The 23,810-nt window shown below is 40.1% G+C and overlaps 1 protein-coding gene across 2 annotated transcripts in view; it reads right to left on the reverse strand.

Annotated features, from left to right (window-relative positions):
• The window catches only part of LOC140741811 (ERC protein 2), a 767,514-nt gene that overhangs the window by 585,870 nt on the left and 157,834 nt on the right, over window positions 1–23,810 (reverse strand). Inside the window, exon 9 of one of the 2 annotated variants that reach the window (XM_073072222.1) lies at window positions 21,764–21,805. The exons of the other annotated variant lie outside the window; for it this stretch is intronic. Coding sequence (XP_072928323.1) covers window positions 21,764–21,805 — 42 coding nt within the window. The remainder of the gene's footprint in view (window positions 1–21,763; window positions 21,806–23,810) is intronic. 2 annotated transcript variants of the gene reach the window in all.

Below are 23,810 nucleotides of genomic sequence, written 5' to 3' on the forward strand. Positions count from 1 at the left end.
TATATTTTCCAATCATGTAAAGTACATCCCAACAAACAGCAAATTCTGGAAAAGCAATGACCACTTTAATAACTTAGTAAATGCTGACATCATCTCCCCTGCAATCTGGAAATGTAGGTTTTTTACTTCCAATTTATTCTGGGAATTCTCAAAACAGATTCTGAGGTTTAATTCTGAAAGATTCTCCAAGGTAGTGAGGTATTTATCTATAGTGCAAAAGGTTATTTACAGGTTCCAATATACACCTGATGTCTCATTCACTACTTAACTGAAATCAGTTAGTGAGTCAAAAGGAAATTTAAAGTTGTGGGACCAGTTTGCTCCTTTGGTTGATGGCCAAGAACATTTCCAAAGCACTAATCAAAAACTTGGTATGAAACCCAACTATCTCATACTTCTCCAGGAAAACATGACATTACCTTCATCTGATCCCCAGAGTATCCTTAAATGTCTTTGAATGAGACACAACTATAATTAAAATCTTTATTTAACTTCCAGAAGAATGGATTATTTAAATACTTTAGTTTATCTATGTATTTTCCCTGAAGTAATAAAAGCCCATTACACTTTCTTTCTGTTTTTGTACATTAAATATATTTCTTCACTTGTGTAATCTGTTTGAAACGTGTGGATCCGCGGACAATTCTTCACAAAAGGACAAAACTCTATTACAGTTCAGAAGAAGTACAGGGTTCTGGTTAATTATCAGAGCAGGAATTAATAATTATTTACACTTTTCATTGCCTTTATACTGTTAAATTTTTTCAAACAATTCAGTTTATAAATAAAAATGCAAAAATACAATCAATAATGTATTTGAATATATTGAACTTTAACAGTATTTTAACACTTTAACCTAGAACAACAAAACAGGTATTTAAAAGAAAATACCACTTATTGTACTAGGATCAGAACAAAACCTTGTTCAATCATTTCTGTGTTTCTGTGTAAAGTTCGGCCTACCTAACACTCATTTCTTTAGATATCTCCAAATTAGACATTTTATCAACCCTTGAATACCAAACTTTCCTGAGGTACCCGTTAAAAATGTTGTGGACTTGTTTCTTCGTATGAATCCATTGGGTAAAGGTTTAATTTCTACTATTCGAGATATGTTAACAATGTTGAAGCGAGCCCACTTCGACAAAATTAAAACAGCCTGGGAGCATGATTTAAATTTTTCTTTGTCCAACGAGGTTTGGGATTCAATTCTCAAGTCAGTTAATTCAACCTCTCTATGTGCTCGCCACTGCCTTTTACAGTTCAAGGTGGTACACAGGGCTCATATGTCTAAAACTAAATTGTTGCGGTTCTATCCTGATATTAGTCCCTGTTGCGTTAAGTGTAAAGGGGGAGAGGCTTCTCTTACTCATATATATTGGGCTTGTCCTAGCTTGGAGAAATTCTGGAGAGTTGTTTTTTTTAAACTTTATCTCACATACTTTATTGCTATTTGGAACCTAACCCTCTGATTGGTCTTTTCGGTACTTCGGGAGAAGCTGACATGCATTTAATTCCGACTAAGCGCTGTACATTGTCTTTCACCTCTCTTTTGGCCAGACGTGCAGTCCTTCTTAGGTGGAGAGATGCTGCCCCACCCACTCATGCTTAATGGCTTAGAGATATTATGTCCTGCTTAAACCTTGAAAAGATTCATTTTTCACTTCTTAATTCAGATATAAAGTTCCAAAAGATGTGGGGAGCTTTTCCTGAATATTTTTATAATTTCCATTTAGATTAAGGGTGCATCCCTCCCTTTTTCTCTTTTGCATTTAAATCCCTTACTTCCAGCTTCTTACAGTTAAGATTTATGATTTTTTTTAATGTGTAAACATATTATAGATTAGGTAGTAAGCAATATACCTTCTTTTTATAAATACAGCTCTGTGGTGATTATAGTTGTGATTAACTTTTTTATATATCGTAAGGTTGGCTTGGAGTTGGGTAGTGGGAGGTTGGGTGTTAACTAACTTTATATGATTCTACTATGGGTGCTTTGCTTAATTGTTATGATGTGTACTTTGATATGTTTGTTTTGCACTGTATAAACCTCTTTTTTTTGTTTTGTTGCATTGTAAAAACTCATAAAAAATTAATTTAAAAAATGCACAAGTGCATCAAAAGATATTGAATAGCGTTCACACAATAGAGAAAGGCAGACACAATTTTTTCATGAAAACTGAAGGCTCTGTTTCCATGGTGGCTGACAAGATCATATTGATCTATTCAAGAACATGGCCTTGCATTAGATAGTTAATCCTTTTATTTGTAAGTAGGATTAAAAATTTAAAATTTATTAGATTTTTAAAAAATTCTTCCATGGTATGTATACATCGAAGGCAGCTCTGCATTCATTCTCCACCTTACTGGGGCAGCAGCCAAACGTCAGGCAAATTGCCGGATCAGGAATTATACACAAGGACAACTAGACAATGATGATAAATCTTCTTCCCTAACAGATATTGGTAAACAAGTCGGATTTTACAGTACTCAATGAGTTTCATGGTCACCATTGCTGATCGTGGCTTTACATCCCAGAATATTGACTTTCGGGTTTTTTGTGGGGTACCTGCACATTGCCGACTTGGCCAACTTTTACAAAGCATCCAAAGCCCTACAGAAAAAGGTGAGCCACCTCTCTGAACTGACTTAGTGCTTCTCATGAAGATAAGAACCTCCAAGATTTGACTTAGCAACAATACAGAAATGGAAATACTATATAGATTTTAAAATCAGGGTGGTATGCAGCCTACATGGGCAGCTGCAGGCAGTGATATTCCCATGCACCAGCTAACCTTGTCTGTCCTGGTGCTAACATCATGAATTTGGAAGCTCTATCAGAGTAGCCTACATGGGGGCATTACATTTTGTATTTGGTAACACTGCAGCCATCCTGTGATGGTGATGGGCAGAACAACACTCAATCAGACACACTCCCAGCTTCTGCTTGAAAATGGTGGGAAAGCTCTGGTGCTTTGGGGGCAAGTCACACACCAGACTTTCATAACCATTATATCAATGTGATTGGTCCAACTTGTCAAGAATGTTGATGTAATGCCAATGAATGGCAAAGGAATGTCAATCTTGCTCTTGAAAATAGTCATTGCTTGGCACTTCTAAGGCACAAATGTTGGTGCCGCTTATGAACACACACCTGAGTATCGTCTGGGTTTTATTTCTTGTAGACATGCTTCAGTTGCCGAGGCATTTCAAACATAGTTATGCGCAATCATCAGTGAACAATGCCACTTTGACATTGTAATGAAGCAAATGAAGATGGTTAGCCCATGACACTGCTTTGAGCAACTATTACAACGATGTGCTGGGGCTAGAAAGATTCACCTCCAACTATCAGAGCCATCATCCGTTTGTGAGGTAGAACTCCAACCAACACATCATCTCCTCATGGCCTATTGACATCAGTTCTACCAGGGGCCTTCTTGAGGTTGTGCTTCCTCAAATGGACACTTGATGGCAATGGCAGAACTTTCACCTCACCTAATCTTCTTTTTGGTCCTTGTTTGGACTATGGTGTGATGAGATCTATAATCAAACGATCCTGACAAAAACCAAACGGAGCATGCGTGAGCAAGTTACTGACTGCGTGCTGCTCGTAAGCACTCTCAACAACACCCCCAATTACTTTACCGATGATTGATTAAACGGTAATTACCCAGATGGTATTTACCACTGTTACCAGTGTTGCAATCATATGTATGTAACAGCTTGACTAGAGACCCAGCTGCTTCTGCAGCAGAAGTATTTAGCACTGCAGACAGGATATTGTCTGGTCCCGTTGGATTTACTGTATCCAATTTTAATTCCCCAGCTGCTGTGGAGGGATTCCAACTCTGGCTCAATAGTCCAGACTTCTTGCTGGTAGTCTAGAATTCTTACCACTCTACTCCTCTACAGCTAATGTCAACTATGCAGTGGCTAAATAGCCTAATTCAAATATTATGAAGAATAAAATTGGATTGGAATGTAAAGTATAATCAATGCCATTCTCTGATCTTGATTAAAGCATTCAACCAGACAAGGAACTGAAGAAATGGCTTGGTCTACACCAACGGCTGAGCATCATTAACATGCTGTTTGTTCACGTTCCACCTAAAGGATACGGAGTTGGTGGGAGGCAGCTTTTTAAAATAAGTCAGCATGAAGCTGTCTGCTGAAGACATGCTGGAAAGCTTCCAGGCACAAGGCAACACTCCAGGAGGGGGGATTCCCTGTTAGAGAGAATCAGGATTTTCTTCTGGGATCAGATATTTAGCTTGAGGGGAAGCCATCCTATCCACACAAGGCCAAGTTTAAAACAGCAGATCAAGTCATAATAATGTCAGAACCCAATCTGCATATTTAAAAAGCAGCTTGTTGATCCAGGCAGGGATTCTTACCACCTTAGCAAGAAAGGGAAGAAGGAAGTCTCCCATTCTATTTCAATTGCCACTTCGATGACCCCTTATCTATGCAGTCTTAGAATCAATTCCATTATGTACATGGGAAAGAAAATGTTTGCAACAGAATGGTGGCATTATATATATTAATGCTGATTAGTGATGGAGAATTACAAATAACTGACTTACTTTTTTCCATCAACATCCCATGTTGCTGAATGACAAAATTTCGATTGACTTTACACATGGTCATAATTACTATGTCCAACTCTGTTAGGCAAATCATTGTTCAGATAAAGTGTATTCCAAATTCTTAAAGCGGCTTCTGGCTGTAATCTTCTACTGTTTGAAAAACTGTACTGCACCCTGCTGAATCTGGAGAAGTTCTGCTATTAAGGGGGGTGTGCAAAGACAGATCCTCAATATATTGAAAATAATTTTACCAAGAAGGTTAAGGGTGAAGTTCTATTCTTGATTTGTGTTGGGTTCTCCTATTATTAACCACAGGCAAAGGAGACATGTTGGATAAATTTTAATAGAGAGAAAAGGAGTTATGTTTAGCATCCTGTAATAGCTGTGAATGGGAAAGTGCATGCATGCAGCAAAGCTTGAGTGTCTATAAGAGGGAATTAAAAATTTCACGCAGGAGATCAGCAAACTAGCTCATGCATATAAATTCACAAATTAATGCAGCATCAGCAAATTTGCTGATGATACTAAGCTGGGTGGCAGTGTGACATGTGATGAGGATGTTAGGAGAATTCAGGGTGATTTGGATAGGCTGGGTGAGTGGGCAGATACTTGGCAGATGACGTTTAATGTGAATAAGTGTGAGGTTATCCACTTTGGGAGTAAGAACAGGAAGGCAGATTATTATCTGAATGGTGTAGAGTTAGGTAAGGGAGAAATACAAAGAGATCTAGGAGTCCTTGTTCATCAGTCACTGAATGTGAATGAGCAAGTGCAGCAGGCAGTGAAGAAGGCTAATGGAATGTTGGCCTTTATTACAAAGGGAATTGAGTACAAGAGCAAGGAAATCCTCTTGCATTTGTACAGAGCCCTGGTGAGACCACACCTGGAGTATTGTGTACAGTTTTGGTCTCCAGGGTTAAGGAAGGACATTCTGGCTGTAGAGGAAGTGCAGCATAGATTCACGAGGTTAATTCCTGGGATGTCTGGACTGTCTTACGCAGAGAGGTTAGAGAACTGGGCTTGTACACGCTGGAATTAAGGAGATTGAGAGGGGATCTGATTGAAACATGTAAGATTATTAAGGGATTGGACAAGATAGAGGCAGGAAATATGTTCCAGATGCTGGGAGAGTCCAGTACCAGAGGGCATGGTTTGAGAATAAGGGGTAGGTCATTTAGGACAGAGTTAAGGAAAAACTTCTTCTCCCAGAGAGTTGTGGGGGTGTGGAATGCACTGCCTCAGAAGGCAGTGGAGGCCAATTCTCTGGATGCTTTCAAGAAGGAGCTAGATAGGTATCTTATGGATAGGGGAATCAAGAGATATGGGGACAAGGCAGGAACCGGGTATTGATAGTAGATGATCAGCCATGATCTCAAAATGGCGGTGCAGGCTCGAAGGGCCGAATGGTCTACTTCTGCACCTATTGTCTATCATATTCTGCACCAACATTGTCCCAAGAACAACAAACCTTAATAACAATGATCATAATATAATTGACTCCAATGCAGTATTTCACAAATGGAAACCACCACCAAACTATTCATTTGGCCAAGTTCCATATAATGAGACAGGACTGTCCAAGGCAAACTGGCTAGAACTACTAAGAAGTAAAATAAATGATCAAAAGGAATATTTTAGAAGCTAGAATAGTACAACACAGTACAGTTCACAATGTTAGGCTAACCTATAAAAAACCCACTCCATGGTCAATCTAACCCTCCATTTGTCTTGCATCCATCTGCCTAACTAAGAGTCTCTTAAAAGACACCCCTGCAGGGCATTCCTGCTATGAGCCACTCTGTGCATAACAACAATCCTACCCCTGATATTTCCCCCAAGCTTTCCTCCGCTCACCTTCAATGGAGGCCCTCTGGTATAGGTCAGTACCAAACCTGGGAAAAAAAGGTGCTGGCTATCTACTCTATCCCCTTCATAATCTTACACCGTAGATGTCCATCAAATCACCTCTCATCTTTCACTCCAAAGACGAAGAAAGCCCTGGCTTGCTCATCTTTCCTTTTGTGGTATGTATCCCACAAGAGCCGCTGTTTTAGTTGCCAAAAACAAGAGAAACAACAAAACTCTACTTGAAAAAGTCACTGTATATGTAACATTAAAATAATAGAGAAAAAAAAAATAGAAATTGAAGCAGCTGAGACAGATTCTCATGACTGGGAAAATACCAAAAAAAAGACAAAACTTATTAAGAGCTGCAAAAAAATATACACCTGGAACAGCCATCAAAACTAGCAGTTTTTTGCTTCACATATTGGAAAAGAGGTACTCCCAAGAATAATACAGGATGTTGGTATACTGATATTAGTGGCACTGCATATTAAAATAAGAAAATGGTGTCAGTGAGCATAACATGCCAGGATTTTCCATGGAAACTTCTGTTGAGTTGAGGATGGGCATTCATGAAAATTGATGAAAACAACAATAATACAAAAAAAAATGGAAATAAGGAGTGAATAGTTTCCAGGACAAAATGACTTCTATCCTAGGATTTAAAGCAAACAGGTGAAAACATTGCACATCTCCAAACCATCTTATAAAGTTCCTTGTCTTCAATAACCATTTGTTTACGTTTGAAAATTGTGCATGCCACACTATTTGTTAAGAAAGATAGAGAAACTGGAAATTATATCTATTGTCAGGATCTAGCAAGGATGTACAAAGAGTACATCATCCTGAATCAACCTAATTTCACCATGGCAGTATAACAACTAGCATAACGCTTTACAGCACCAACTGCAAGATCGGGTTCAATGCCCACCACTGTCTATGGGAGTTTATTTGTTCTCCCTGGGAGCATGTGGCTTTCCACCAGGTGCTCTGATTCCCTCCCACATTCCAAACAGATGTACGAGATAGTGTTTGTAAATTGTCGGCATACCACTTTAGTGCTGGAAGCGTAGTGACACTAGCCGGCTGCTCCCAGCACAGCCGTGGACTGCGTTGGCCGTTAACACATAGCACATTGCACTGAATGTTTCAACGTACTTGTGACAAATAAAACTAATCTTTTTGTTTTAACTTAATTAAAGACTGAAGGTTCGGATGGGATTAACAATGATTGTTACTAAAGACAAATTATTCATCTGATTAGGAAATCATCTTACTGGTAAGAACGAGACAAATCATAATAATGATGGGCAAAGCAAACCAGCAGGATTTAACTTGTGGAATTCCAAAAGATCTCTGGTGGGACTACAACCTTTCACTTTGTAAATGAATTAAACAGTAAAAGAAAGTCACACATTTAACTTTGACAATTCTGAAGTTAATTGCTCCATATTGGCAGCAACAAAATTGACTACCAAGCCCTTTAACCCCGAATACCCTTCCTAAACTATCAAGTGCTCTTCAAAATCTCCCTCTTTGTGTAAATTTTTGGTCAACTACCCCAACATTTCCTTTTGTGTCGCAGCATTTTTTGCTGATTCTTAACACTCCCGTGAACTGCCTTGCTTTTTGAAAGCTGTAAAATTACTCAGCTCCCTCATGAGTAGTATCCAAGACATCTTCAAGGAGAGATGCCTCAGAAAGGCAGCATCTATTAATAAGGACCCTGATCACCCAGGACATGCCCTCTTCTCATTGTTACCATCAGCAAGGAAGCCTGAAGGCACACATTCAATGATTCAGGAACAGCTTCTTCCCCCCTGCCATTTCTAAATGAACATTGAACCCATGAGCACTATCTCACTTTTTTTTATTATTTCTGTTTCTGCACTAGTATTTTTTATTTAACTATTTAATAAACATATATATATATACACACTGTAATTCATTTATCTATTTTGTATATTCATCATGTATTGCATTGTACTGCTGTGCTAAGTTAATAAATTTCATGGCAAATGCTGGTGTTACCAAACTTAGTTCTGATTCAAGGACCAACATAATTGAAAATTATGACTATAGTTGTACAGTACGTACACAGTGCAGATTAGTGTTAAATTATAATGTGATATTAATGGATTAAGTGAATAGGAATAAGAATTTTTACAATGTAAGAACTGGGATCATTTGCTATAACATCTCAATATAAGAATTGAGATCAAGTATCCTCATCACTTAGAATACTTTTTAAAATTTAATTTAGCATCTTCATACATTGTTCATGAAAAACAGTAATGTACCTAATTGGAAGTGCTTACATAATGCTGACTTTTCTATATAGAAGGCCAGGGTTTAGAAGTTCGAATGATGGTCACCAAGCCTTTGGAAGTAAATTAAAGCTCAATAGGATGGGGTGCACTGGGCTCTGTACCTTTGAAAGATGAATTGGTATAGGAGGAAAACGCAGATTTAACAGAATGATATCGGGACACCAAGGATTAAAATACAAGTTTGGAAGATTAAATATAAGTAAAAGGCAGTCAGAATAAATGGAACTTCAAGCTAGAAGGAAGTAACTAGTGGAATATCCCATGCAGCAGATGTTGGCCGTCAATTATTTATCATCTATGTTAATGATGTGGACGAGATGATAGAGTGCAAGGCATTCCAGTTTGCTAAATACAAGAAAAGAGATGGGAGGACATGTTGCAATGGGGATGTTTGGATTCTTGCACAGGTAATTAAGTGAATAGACAAGTTAATGTGGGAAAGTGTGAGATTGTACACTTTTGACAAGAGAGATTGCAAATGAGTGGAATACAGAGTGATCCAGCTATCCTTATGTATGAATCACAAAAGATAACATACAGGTGCAGCAGCATCTAGTTCGTGAGGAAAATGGTATACTAGCCTTTTAGCAAGGGACCTGAAGTTTAAAAATGGAGTGTTGCTACAATTGTGCAAGATATTGGTGAGGCTGCAGCTGCACATTATGCATTATCTGAGTTCCCTGATTTAGGGAAGCTTTATTATCATTAGAGGCAGTCCAGAGGAGATTCATGTGGCTAATTCCTGGGGTGAGGAGCTTGTCCATTCATGAATGATAAAATAGTAAGACCTGCATTCAGAGTTTTGCTTAATGAAGACTGGTCCTATTTGGAAACTATGAAGAGTAGATGTAGAGATGTTTCCACTTATTGTATAATCTAACAGGAGGAGACAAATCTATACAAGAAGCTATCAGATGAAACTGGGGTTCATTGGGAATTCTTCTCCCAGCGGGTAGTGAACCCCTGAAATTCTCCAACCCAAGAGGGCTGGGAGGCTAGATCATAGAAGGTAAATACATTTTTGAAAAGTCAGTAAATTAATGGGCTTTGTGATTCTGGTACTGAAGAAGATTTGAGAACTGAGATAGACCAGCCATGGCCTTCTTAATGGCAGGGTTGAGGGATCAGGTGGTCTACTCCTCCTGCTATTATCTTCTGTACTTGTGATTTGTTTGAAGGTGAACTGACAAGAGATTAAAAGAAACTTCAAGATTTCCAGGACTGGATCCAAGAGCAATTGGTTTAAAAAAAGGTGTGTGAAGATTTGCTTTTCATAAATAGTTAGAAAGTTAGCCTGGTAAAGGTCTGTCAGTTAATTCTGTTGCAGAGTAAACAAAATTACAATACAATTTTTATAGAAATAAATGGATAACTTCTCTTTTGACATGCTCATGCTGAACACATCTCAGGTTTCACAGCTATTTAAATTGAGGTCTTATTTCATTAATCAGGGATTCCCAACCAGGAGTCCACAGACCCCCTTGGTTAATGGTGGAGGTCTATGGCATGAAAAAGATTGGCAACCCTGCCATTGACCATAAGACATAGGTGCAGAACCAGGCCATTCTGCCCATCAGGTTTGCTCTGCCACTCCATCAAGGCTGATTTATTAGCATGTGTGAAGGGCAGCAGAAATTTGGAGCATGTGATAATGTAATTCATGTGAGGCCTATTGTTTTACATTTGAAATCAATAGATTTTCTATCACCACTAAGACTGAGGGTTATAGGATGGGGACAGGTACACACAGCTGGGTAGCACATCCACCATAATTTTACTTGATGGTGCTACGGGCTCAAAGGGCTAAAGGACCTATTAGCCTTCATAAACTCATGCCGTAAGAAAAGGTCACCTGCCTGAAACTCCATCTATCTGTATAGATGCTGCCCCAACTGGTAAGCATTTCTGATATTTTCTAATTTTAGTTCAGATTTCCAAATGTTTCAGTATTTTTCTTTTGAATCAGTTCCAAATGATTTTGCAACACTGAGATAAAAGTAGAGTACTGTATCTTTGCAATTAAGGAAACAGTGGAGATCTGTATGTGTCAAGGACATTATTAAGCCCGTGATGTGTACTGGCAGCAAAACGTTATATTCTCTTCCAAATAAATAAATTCTTGACTTGTAAATACATTTCCATCTTCCTGTATTTTAAGTAGTGAGCGAGAGGGAGCCATTTGAAAAGAACAAGTCTCACCAGGAGCCAGTAAAAAGAAGGGATGTGTGAGTGGATCAAACATTGTTGGAGTGGGTAGAGTCGGGGGGCTTTGCACAACAGGCATCAGTAAAAACAGGCTTGGCAAATACAGTAGGAGTAAGTTTCTAGTACGTTTTTTCCCCCTCTTTCTTTGCCCATTATTACATAGCAGGTGTGCTGAGAATGGATCCAGAGTTACTGGTATGTTCTCTGTGTAAGATGTGGTAACTCTGGAGACCTCCAGTGTCCCTGATAACTGCATCTGCATGAAGGTCATCAAGATGCAGCTCCTTGGACACTGTGTGAAGGAGCTGGAACTGCAGCTAAATGACCTTCTGCTCAACGGTTACAGGAGCTACAGGAAGGAAGTCACCCCCAAGTTATAGAAGGCAGGTACCTGGGTGACTGTTAGGAGAGCAAAAGGGAATTAGCAATCAGTACAGAGAACCCCTATGGTTATTCCCTCAACAATAAGCATACCACCTTGGATGATGTTGGAGGTGGGGGGAAGAGATGCAGTATCCAGCCTCCCATACCGAGGCACTGGCTCAGAAGAGAAGGAGAAGGGAGAAGAGGAGGAGTGCAGCAGTGATAAAGAACTCCATTGTTAGAGCAGCAGAGAGGATATATAGTGGATGTGAAAGAAACACCCAATTGGTATGTAGCCTCGCTAGTGCCAGGGTCAGGGATTTCTTGGATTGGGACCAAAGTATTCTAAAGGGAAAGATTTGGCAGCCAGAAGTCATGGTACATATTGGAACCTATGAAATAGGTAGAAAAAGGGTGAAGTGAGACTATCGGGAGTTACGCAGAAAGCTGAAAAGTAGGACTTCTAGGGTATTTCTTTGTATTGCCACATGTGCCACACTCTACAGATGGTTAGAATAGGATGATTTGGTAGATGAATGTGAGGCTGAGGAATTGGTGCAGGGGGCAGGGATTCAGATTTCTGGATCATTTGGGGGGGGGGGGGAGGGAAAGATTCTCTCAGGATGAGGCTTTTCATTCTAGAACGAATGTCCTCTTTTTTCAAAAAAAGGGGCTTCCCTTTCTCCTCCATCAAAGCTGCCCTCAACCACATCTCTTCTATTTCACACATCTGCTCTTGACCTATCTTCCTGCCACCCTACCAGGGATAGGGTTCCTCTTGTCCTCACCTACCACCCCACCAGCCTCCATGTCCAGCGCGTAATTCTCCGAAACTTCCACCACCTCCAACTGGACCCCACCACCAAGCTCATCTTCCCCTCCCCCCACTTACTGCTTTCCACAGGGATCATTCCCTATACAACTCCCTTGTCCATTCATCCCTCCCCACTGATCTCCCTCCCGGCACCTATCCTTGCAAGCAGAACAAGTGCTACACCTGCCCCTACACCTCCTTCTTCACTACCAATCAGGGCCCCAAACAATCCTTCCAGGTGAGGTGGCACTTCATCTGTCAGTCTGTTGGGGTCATTTACTGTGTTTGGTGCTCCCAGTGCGGCCTCTTATATATCAGTGAGACCCGATGTAGATTGAGAAACCAATTCACGAGCACCTATGCTCCGTCCGCCAGAACAAGCAGGATCTCTCAGTGGCCATCCATTCCCATTCTGATATGTCCATCCATGGCCTCCTCCAGCATTGTGATACGGCCATACTTGGGTTGGAGAAACAACACCTTTTATTTCACTTGCATAGCCTCCAACCTGATGGCATGAACATCGATTTCTCAAACTTCCCGTAATGTCCCCCCCCCCTTACCATTTCCCATCCCCTTTTCGCCCTCTCATATTATCTCCTTGCTCGCTCATCGTCTCCCTCTGGAGCTCCTCCCCCACCCCCACCCTCTTTTCTTTCTTCAATAGCCTTCTGTCTCTTTCATCAATCAATTTCCCAGCTCTTTGCTTCATCCCTCCCCCTCCAAATTTCAACTATCACCTGGTTTTCCTCTCTCCCTTCCCCCCACCCCTTTCAAATCTACCCCTCAGCTACTCCAGTCCTACCAAAGAGTTTCAGCCTGAAATGTCGACTGTGCTTTTTTTTCCGTAGATGCTGCCTGGCCTGCTGAGCTTCTCCATTATTTTTTGTGTTTCTAGGCCAGATGGCCTGACTTCAGTGCTTGGGAAGATGTTGCAGTACATTATTAAAGATGAGGCATCAGGAGTACTTGGAGGCACATGATAAAATAGGCCAAAATCAGCATGGTTTCCTTAAAGGAAAAATCTTGCCTGACAAATCTGTTGGAATTCTTTGAGGAAATAGCAGGTAGGATCAGCAAAAGAGCAGCAGTGGATGTTGTGTACTTAGATTTTCAGAAGGCCTTTGACATGGTGCCACACATTGGGCTGCTTAACAAAATAAGAGCCGACGGTATTACAGGAAAGATCCTAGGATTGAAACAAGATCAGATGACTGGCAGGAGGCAAAGAATGGGAATAAAAGCAGACTTTTCTGGTTGGCTACCTGTGACTAGATGCATTCCACAGGGGTTGGTGTTGGGACCACTTCTTTTCACATTATATGACAATTATTTGGACGATGGAATTGGTGGCTTTGTGGCTAAGTTTGCAGATGATACAAAGATATTGGAGGAGCAGGTAGTTTTGAGGAAGTAAGGTGTCTGCAGAAGGATATAGATTAGGAAAATGGGCAAAGCAGCAGATGAATATAGAGTAAGGAGGTGTATGGTCATGCACATTGAAAGAAGGAATAAAGATGTGATTATTTTCTTGATGAGGAGAAAACTTAAAAACAAATCAGTGGTGTAAAGGGACCTGGGAGTCCTTGGGCAGGATTCCCTAAAGGTTAACTTGCAGGTTTAGTCGGTGATAAGGAAGGGAAATGCAATGTTAGCATTCATTTTGAGAGGACTAGAATAACAATAGACAATAGACAGTAGGTGTAGGAGTAGGCCATTCGGCCCTTCTAGCCAGCATCGCCATTCACTGTGATCATGGCTGATCATACACAATCAGTACCCCGTTCTTGCCTTCTCCCATATCCCTTGACCCCGCTACCTATAAGAGCTCTATCTAACTCTCTCTTGAATGCATCCAGAGACTTGGCCTCCACTGCCTTCTGGGGCAGAGCATTCCACATATCCACCACTCTCTGGGTGAAAAAGTTTTTCCGCATCTCTGTTCTAAATGGCCTACCCCTTATTCTTAAACTGTGGCCTCTAGTTCTGGACTCAGCCATCAGCGGGAACACGCTTCCTGCCTCCAGTGTGTCCAATCCCTTAATAATCTTATATGTTTCACTCAGATCCCCTCTCATCCTTCTAAATTCCAGTGTATACAAGCCTAGTAGCTCCAATCTTTCAACATATGACAGTCCCGCCAGTCCGGGAAATAACCTTGTGAACTTTCGCTGCACTCCCTCAATAGCAAGAATGTCCTTCCTCAAATTTGGAGACCAAAACTGCACACAATACTCCAGGTGGGGTCTCACCAGGGCCCTGTACAGCTGCAGAAGGACCTCTTTACTCCTATACTCAATTCCTCTTGTTATAAAAGCCAGCATGCCATTAGCTTTCTTCACTGCCTGCTATACCTGCATGCTGACTTTCATTGACTGATGTACAAGAACACCTAGATCTCGTTGTACTTCCCCTTTTCCTAACTTGACTCCATTTAGATAGTAATCTGCCTTCCTGTTCTTGCCAAAGTGGATAACCTCACATTTATCCACATTAAACTACATCTGCCATACATTCGCCCACTCACCCAACCTGTCCAAGAACCCTGCGTTCTCATAACATCCTCCTGACATTTCACACTGCCACCCAGCTTTGTGTCATCAGCAGATTTGCTAATGTTACTTTTAATCCCTTCATCTAAATCATTAATGTATATTGTAAACAGCTGCGGTCCCAGCACCAAACCTTGCGGTACCCCACTGGTCACAGCCTGCCATTCCGAAAGGGACCCGTTAATCACTACTCTTTGTTTCCTGTCAGCCAGCCAATTTTCAATCCATGTCAGTACTCTGCCCCCAATACCATGTGCCCTAATTTTTCCAACTAATCTCCTATGTGGGACTTTATCAAAAACTTTCTGGAAGTCCATGTACACTACATCCACTGGCTCTCCCTTGTCCATTTTCATAGTTACATCCTCAAAAAACTCCAGAAGATTAGTCAAGCATGATTTTCCCTTCATAAATCCATGCTGACTCGGACTGATCCTTCTACTGCTATCCAAATTTATCGTAATTTCCTCTTTTATAATTGACTCCAGCATCTTTCCCACCACTGACGTCAGGCTAACCGGTCTATAATTCCCTGTTTTCTCTCTCCCTCCTTCTTGAAAAGTGGGACAACATTAGCCACCCTCCAATCAGCAGGAACTGTTCCTGAATCTATAGAACATTGGAAAATGATTACCAATGCGTCCACGATTTCTAGAGCCACCTCTTTAAGTACCCTGGGATGCAGACCATCAGGTCCCAGGGACATATCAGCCTTCAGACTCAACAGTCTATCCAACACCGTTTCTTGTCTAATATAAATTTCCTTCAGTTCATCCTTTACCCTAGTTCCTTTGGCCACTATTACATCTGGGAGATTGTTTGTGTCTTCCCTAGTGAAGACAGATCCAAAGTACCTGTTCAACTCATCTGCCATTTCCTTGTTCCCCATAATAAATTCACCCGTTTCTGTCTTCAATGGCCCAATTTTGGTCTTAACTATTTTTTTGCTATTCACATACCTAAAGAAGCTTTTACTATCCTCCTTTATATTCTTGGTTAGTTTACCTTCGTACCTCATTTTTTCTTGGCGTATTGCCTTTTTTGTTATCTTCTGTTGCTCTTTAAAAGCTTCCCAGTCCTCCGGTTTCCCACTCATCCTTGCTATGTTATACTTCTTCTCTTTTATTTTTATACTGCCCTTTACTTCCCTTGTCAGCCATGGCCGCCCCTTACTCCCCTTAGGATCTTTCTTCCTCTTTGGAATGAACCGATCCTGCACCTTCTGCATTATTCCCAGAAATACCTGCCATTTTTGTTCCACTGTCTTCCCTGCTAAGGTATTGTTCCATTGAACTTTGGCCAGCTTCTCCCTCATAGCTCCATAGTTCCCTTTGTTCAACTGTAATACTAACACATCCAATTTTCCCTTCTCCTTCTCAAATTGTAGGTTAAAACATATCATATTATGGTCACTACCTCCTAAAGGTTCCTTTACCTCGAGGTCCCTGATCAAATCCGGTTCATTGCACAACACTAAATCTAGAATTGCCTTCTCCCTGGTAGGCTCCAGTACAAGCTGTTCTAAGAATCCATCTCGGAGGCACTCCACAAACTCCCTTTCTTGGGGTCCAGTACCATTCTGATTCTCCCAGTCTACCTGCATGTTGAAATCCTCCATGACAACTGTATCATTACCTTTGCGATATGCCAATTTTAATTCTTCATTCAACTTACACCCTACTGCTGTTTAAATGAAGAGCAAAAATGTAATGCTGAGGTTTTATAAGGCATTGGTCAGAGCATACTTGGAGTATTGTGAGCAGTTTTGGACCTCTTATCTAAGAAAAGATGTGCTGGTCATTGGAGAGGATCCAAAGGAATATCAGAAGAACAATTATAGAAATGAACGGGTTATCATACGAGGAGTGTTTGATGACTCTGGGCCTTTACTCACTGGAATTTAGAAGAATGGGGGGTTGTAGGAAATCTCTTTGAAACTTATTGAATATTGAAAGGCCTAGATAGAGTGACGTGGTTGTTTCCTGTTGTGGGTGAGGCTAGGACCAGAGAGCTCAGCCTTGGAATAGAGGGATGTCTATTTAGAACAAGATGAGTAGCAATTTCTTTAGGCACAGGGTGGTGAATATGTGGAATTCATTGGCACAGATGGAGGCCAAGTCAATGAGCATATTTAAAGCAGAGGTTGATAGGTTCTTCATTAGTCAGGGTGTCAAACATTGTGGGGAGATTACAGGGGTATGGAGTTGAGAGAGATAATAAATAAACCATGATAGAATGGCAGAGTAAACCTGATGGGCCAAATGGCCTAATTCTACTCCTATGCCTTATGGCCTCATAACCTTATTCCATATCTCTCATCTCTAATCTGGCCAAACACTCCAGCCAGCAGGATGTAATACTCCGATATCAGTATTCCCATCTACAGGACTCCTCGAATTCAGTCCACTTAATGCATTTAATTACAAGACTGAACTCCCTTTCTAAATGTCTCTGAATTTTTTTCCTCACAATGATCCCCATACCTATTCTATTTTCTCCTCAAAAATACAGGAAGAGGGGCTCAAGGGCAGGGTAGAAGGAAGAAGAAAGAGACACAAGGGAGGATATAAAGAATACACAAGTGAGATATGTAAGCAAGTTGGTTGGGCAGTAAAATGCACTACTTTGTAGCAGGGTGGGAAAGTGTAACGTCAAAGGGTGACGAACAGTCACCCAAGAGTTGGGAGGACTAGGAGAGAAAACATTTCATCTGTTTGCTAAATAGGATAAAAGGTTGTATCATCTTCAGTTAAAATGATCATTTCCTTTCTGATGACATGTTCAGTCTAGTGGGTAGAGCAGAACTGGGCATGTAAGGAACATGGGAGGATTGGAAGTTTAAGTTGCATCTATTTCAGTGCAAGGAGTACCAACTGGTATGGCAGAAGTTGCAGCATTGATCAGAACATGGGAATATGTTACAGTTACAGAAACATGGTTAAAAGAGCAGGGCAGGTGATTCAGCATTCCAGGAATGACACGGAGACAGTAAAAGAGGAAGCAGCATTGATCAAGAACATCACTACAACAAAGGAGGGTGGATGTCAGACAGGCTCTTCAATTAAGACAATATGAGCAGAACTTAGAAATAAAAAATAGGTGACACTGAGGTTGATGAAATCCCCTGCTACTATAACCCTGCTGCTCTTGTACTCTCTGTAAATATGGTGGGAAATCACAGAGAGGGCATAAGTGAGTTCTGTCTGCAAGAAGACAATCCTCAGAGTTGTATTCTGTACATGTACTTTGATAATAAATGTACTTTAATTCAAAATGGATACAGTAGTAAGGGATTTCAACCTTCCAGTATTAACTGACATTGTCATAGTGTGAGAAAGCTAGAGGGAGTAGATTATTTTGCCAAGTACATCCAGGAGAGCATTTGGAACATATGTGGATAGTCCAACTGGAGAAAGGTCAGCACTGGGCACAGTCTTAGGCAATGAGGTCACACATGTATTGAAGTGTCATGGTCACTATCATCCATAGCCAAGACAATAAGTTTCAAGGCAGTAGTGTAAAGGGATCAGGATGGTCCTGAAATTAAAATCTGCCTTAACTGAATTCAGGACCTTCATTTCACAAGACCTCGCAAAAGTAGATTGGGAACAGCTACTTATGAGCAAGTTCATATCTGCCAAGTGGGAGTCTTTTAGAAGTGTAGTTGGCAATGAACTTCCACAACATGTGCCTGTAAAGCAGAAGACAAGTCCAGGACCTGTGGATTTCATGGGGCTTTTTAAGATTTCATTAAAAAAGAAGCCCCAGGCAGATATAGTGTTCTGAAAATTGATGCCATTTAGAAGTACAGAATTTCAGGGGTACATAATAGAAAAGAGGGCAGAAGATGACCACAACATATCACTGGCAGCCAAGATGAAACAAATTTTGAGGTAATTTTTTAAAGTATATTAAGAGCAAGAGGGTAGCCAGCGAAAAAGTGAGGCTTCTTAGAGAAATCTGAACTTGGAGCAAGACGATATGGGTGAGATCTTAAATGAATACTTCCCATCTATATTTCCATCTATGGGCCCCCAAATCCTAAGAATTTTTTTACAGGGGTACTATGGAGAGCATCCTGACTGGCTACGTCACTACCAGGTATGGGAACTGTACCTCCCTTAATCGCAGGATTCTACAGAGTGTGGTGCGGACAGCCCAGCGCATCTGTAGTTGTGAACTTCCCATGATTCAGGACATTTACAAAGACAAGTGTAAAAAAAGGGACTGAAGGATCATTGGGGACCCGAGTCACCCCAACCACAATCTATTCCAGCTTCTACCATCCGGGAAATGGTACCGCAGCATAAAAGCCAGGACCAACAGGCTCCAGGACAGCTTCTTCCACCAGGCCATCAGACTGATAAACTCACACTGATTCGAGTGTATTCCTCTGTTATATTGACTGTTCAATTTATCATAAATTATTATAAATTACTATGAATGCACATTGCACATTTAGATGGAGACGTAATGTAAGGACTTTTTCTCCCCATGTATGTAAAGGATGTAAGAAATAAAGTCAATTCAGTTCAATACTATGGAGAAAGACATTGTAATAGAACATTTCAGCAAGGTGGGTGGGTGGCACAAACGGATATTTTAGATTTTTCATTAAAAAGACAGATGTATTCAATGTCTTAACAGGTTTAGCAGTGGATAAATCTCTAGGGCCTGACAAAATTCATCAGCAGGTGCTACAGGAGGCAAGGGAGAAGGCTGCTGGGGTGTCGATGGAGGTTTTCTCTGGCCACAGGGAGAGCCATAGATGTGAGTTAGGTGATTATAAGCCAGTGAGGTTGTGTCCGTGGTAGGCAAGGTACTAAGATAAACTCTTAGAGACAGAATTTGCATTTGGAAAAAGAGTGATTATCAGGGATAGTCAATGTAAATCTATTGACAGATTATTCTATCTAATTTGACTAAGTTTTTTTTTTAGGAAGAAGTAAGCTATATTTAGAAGGTTGTGTAATTGATGTACTAAGATCTTGGACTTGATCCCACATAGAAGACTGGTTCAAAAGATTTAGAGCCCATGGAATGTAAAGCAAACAGGCAAAATGGATCCAAATTTAGCTTGTTGATAAGAAAGGATGTTGGTGAAGCCTTGCTTTTGTGTTTGGGAGCCAGATGTACACCATAGGGACCTATATTTGTCATATAGCTCAGCAATTGAGATTTAATGCATGATTGATAAATTGTGAAGATGTCATGAAAATTAATGGTGTTGTTAATAAGGAAGATGATCTTAGGTTACAGAATAATATTTATCAGATTGTACCTTGGGTAGAGTAATGTCAGATAGAATTTCATCCTGATCAGTCTGATGTGACGCACTTTGGGAGGCCTAATAAGGGATATTCACTATTAATGTTAGGCTACTGAGGGGCACTGAGGAATAGAGGGGCTTTGGTGTATACAGATCTCTACAACTGGCAAAATAGATAGGAAGCAAAGACATACTATTATGTCTGTCCTGAGATACAAACAGAATTTGACTTTCATAAGCCAGAGCACAAAATACAAGAACATGGAGGTCAAGATGTTCTAGGCACAACTTTGAAAAATTTGGATAGACTATGGCAGGAGTGCTGTCTATGTTTCTGGTCATCACACTGTAAGGGTGTGACTACACTTGACAAAATGCATCAGAGATTTACCAGGAAGTTGCCCGGAATCAAACATCTCAGTAATAAGAAAATACAGGATAAAATGGATATGTTTTCTTGGGAGTGAAGGAGGCTGAGTACAGACCTGGCAAAGGCATATAAGATTACGAGAAGCATAGACAGGGTGGATGGTGAACAATTTTACTCCATAGTGCAGACATCTAAAACATGGGTTCTAGGTGAGGAGTAAGGCCATTAGAGATGATCGTAGTGAAGAACCTCTTCAACTAACTCTCTGAACATTTTGCCTGAGGCAACTACTGCCACAACATTTAAAGATATCTGGATGAACCTCTGCATGGCCTTAGTGCTGGTAAAGTGGATCAATACAAATGCTCAGCATTGACATAGTTGGGCAGTTTCTGTGCTCTGTAACTCTGACTCCACAACCTCATCCAGTGGGAGGCAAAAAGCAGAGCTAGTTGCTGAGGATTCACGATTTCAAAAACTGTCAGCCAATTTGTGGGAGAGTTATATGTTGGCTCAAAAGTTCAGATATATCATTTATTATTTCCTATAAGAACGTTAAAGCAGTTGGATTTTTTTTTTAAAAGCTTCATTGTTAATCTTTATTTAAACAGACTGTGGTTTTGGCTCAGTAACACTACTATATTATGTTTTCCAGTAAAATCACACTGCATTCCTCCAATTCACACTTCATGCAACTGTCATCCCCTGTGCCTTAACCTCTGAACCCCAGGATCTACAATTCCATCTCTTTAGGTTCCCCTTAAAACCAATGATTTTTTAAAAAAGTTTTTAGTTATTCCTTTGAGAAATAGTAGATTTTTCAATGTAATTTCTCACAGAACTCATTAAAGATATTCCATTGTTGATTGATGGTTACTTAAGGTTCAAGCCATCATCAGTGCAGACAACTCAAGACACTCTCATCGTTGGCATGCACCACACACATTGTAATAAGCAATTTTTCCAAATATAATTCTGCTGGCTTTCATCAATTTAATTGCTCAACTTAAACGCAAAACAAATTCACAATCATCCATCTCTTCAGGGTGCCGGAAAAGACAGTTCTATTCAAAACTAAAATCCTGCCTGTAAAGGATTGCCACAATAGAAATATTGCAGGTTTGATATTAACACTGATCTTGATTACAGCATTGCATTTATGTTGGATTTGATTAGAAATATTAGCTAGTAATTTTTTTTTTAAAAGAAAAACAACTTGGAACAAAAGATAGAAAAGTGCCTGATAATGAATAAATCATGATATCAAACCTGAACAAATTTATTAACAATGGTAGTATGGTACAGCAACAAAATGTCATTATTGTGGCAATACTTACTTTTCTCTACAAATAATTGGGTATTCCTTGACAAAAGAAAGTGGAACACACTCACATGCACACTGGACTGGAAATTCAAGTGAACATACCTGCCATATCTTATCAGGCCCAAAGTCATATGATGATGAACGCTGAAATAAGTATACCATTAGAAATGTTGCAATATTGTATTCAATTTCTATTCATTGACGGAAGGAGGGGAAGGAGTTTAAATATTTTAGTTCTAAATATTTAGGTTTAACTTTTAAAGCTTACAGTTCTAATCATCCAGAGCATCAATCTCTGAGTTTCAATATGGAATAAAGTTAAAAGCAAAAGCTATACATTTCAAAGAAATCATTACCTCCCACATGAAACTACATTATCAAAGTCACTATGTTATTAACTTATTCAAAGTAAAAAATGTACTTTAATAAAAAGTCTTAAGAATACAAGCGAAGATATGCAAAAGAAAAATGAAAACAAAAAAACAGTGAAAAAAAGTTCGGACTGAAAATAAGAAATGATTAGGGGCTCTGGGGTTTAAAAGTTCAACATTCAAGGAGGAAGATACAAAAACAACTTTTAGAAATAATAGTCAAAAGATGTGACAAAAAGAATTCAGAAAATCAAACTAACCAACTGTCTGCTGAAGAAAGATGAAGAATGTGCTAATCAGTCAAATACATAAAATCTGGAAGCTCCAAAATGAAACAAAGATATAAGGGAGCATTCTTTGCACAAAGCAGATCAGAACACCAACTAAAAGTGGAGGAACAGATTTAGTTCAATGAGAAGGAAGTCAGCCAAGAACAAGCTGAAAGGGAAAGCAAGTATTTTCAAGCATCCGGGCCGTGCAACTAGCTTTGCACATGAACATTTTGTTGATTAAACTAACGGTACAAACAGGATGAGAATTAAGGACAAAAAAAATGACAAAATAGATTTTTATGGATTATTGAATTACTTACAAAATAATCAAGAATTTGATCAAGCATCAAGATTTGTGTAGGACACTTGCATTATTTAGTGGTGACATCCTACAATATTATCTTAAATTAAGAAATAAAGGTTGATTATGGATACCAGTTTCAAATGATCTGAGCATTTGATTGCATGATCAGGACTGCAGGACTCTTAAACATGTAGATCATTTTCAAATTCAAGTGCCAGAGAACAAGAGAAAGGAAAGAAAGTCATATTGTTCAAGCTGACTTTTCAGCCTGCTGATAGACCTAGGGCAACGACAGTCATCTCACTGTAACTTTTGATACATCTAATGAAAACTTCCTTGTCAGCTGTCTATCCACTTAAAATACCAGGACAGACACTTGGGTACAAAAATTGGTGTTTTCTACCAGTATGCAGTGTCCTGAATGGGAGTTTCAGATGTGAAGCTGCCTTATCACCTGTCCTCAGAACACCATGCTGGGGAGCACACATATAAAAAGAAATACCCAGATGCAACTGTTTCTCTTCCCCTGGGAAGAAATGTAAAGAAGTGCAAGACCAGTTTGCACCCCAGTGTGAAATTCAGCCAATTTCATATTACAGTATTCCAGAAGTTTTGAGTTGCAGATCTCCACCATGGACGGTTCCCAAGCCTGGATGAGAAAAAGAGGGTTGGATAGGGCTAGCAACCCCATCCCATAAACATCCAGAGCTACAGAAATGCCAACAGAGGCTCCAAAGACCTCATTCTTGGGAGAGGAAGAATGGTTGCCTTGAAGACTTATGAAATCATGTGGTGAGAACAGAAACAACGGGGTGATCAGCCCTTGGTCCAGGCAGAGGACTCTGGCAGGCCGCTGTTGGCAGCCTATGACCCAGTAGGATAATAGGCTTCCGAAGAAGATGAGTTTCAGAAGGGCACCCACTCTTACTTCAAAAAGCCATTCCATCAGCTTAAATTCAAGCTAGCACAAAATGGCTTCAATGCAACAAATAAATAATAAAAAACAACAATTACTGGTTTTAAGAGTCTGCAGTACTTTATCAGTAACCAAGTGCAGTCATTGTTATTACAGCTCAGGGTGTTAGAGTTCAGAGTTCAGAGTTCAATTCTGACATCATCTGTAAGGAGTCTGTACATTCTCCCTGTGGAAGACATGGGTTTTCTCCGGGTATTCCAGTTTCTTCCCACAGTCCATAGACGTA

Source organism: Hemitrygon akajei, chromosome 19 (assembly GCF_048418815.1).
Source record: "Hemitrygon akajei chromosome 19, sHemAka1.3, whole genome shotgun sequence".
In the NCBI taxonomy this organism is placed as follows: Eukaryota; Metazoa; Chordata; class Chondrichthyes; order Myliobatiformes; family Dasyatidae; genus Hemitrygon; species Hemitrygon akajei.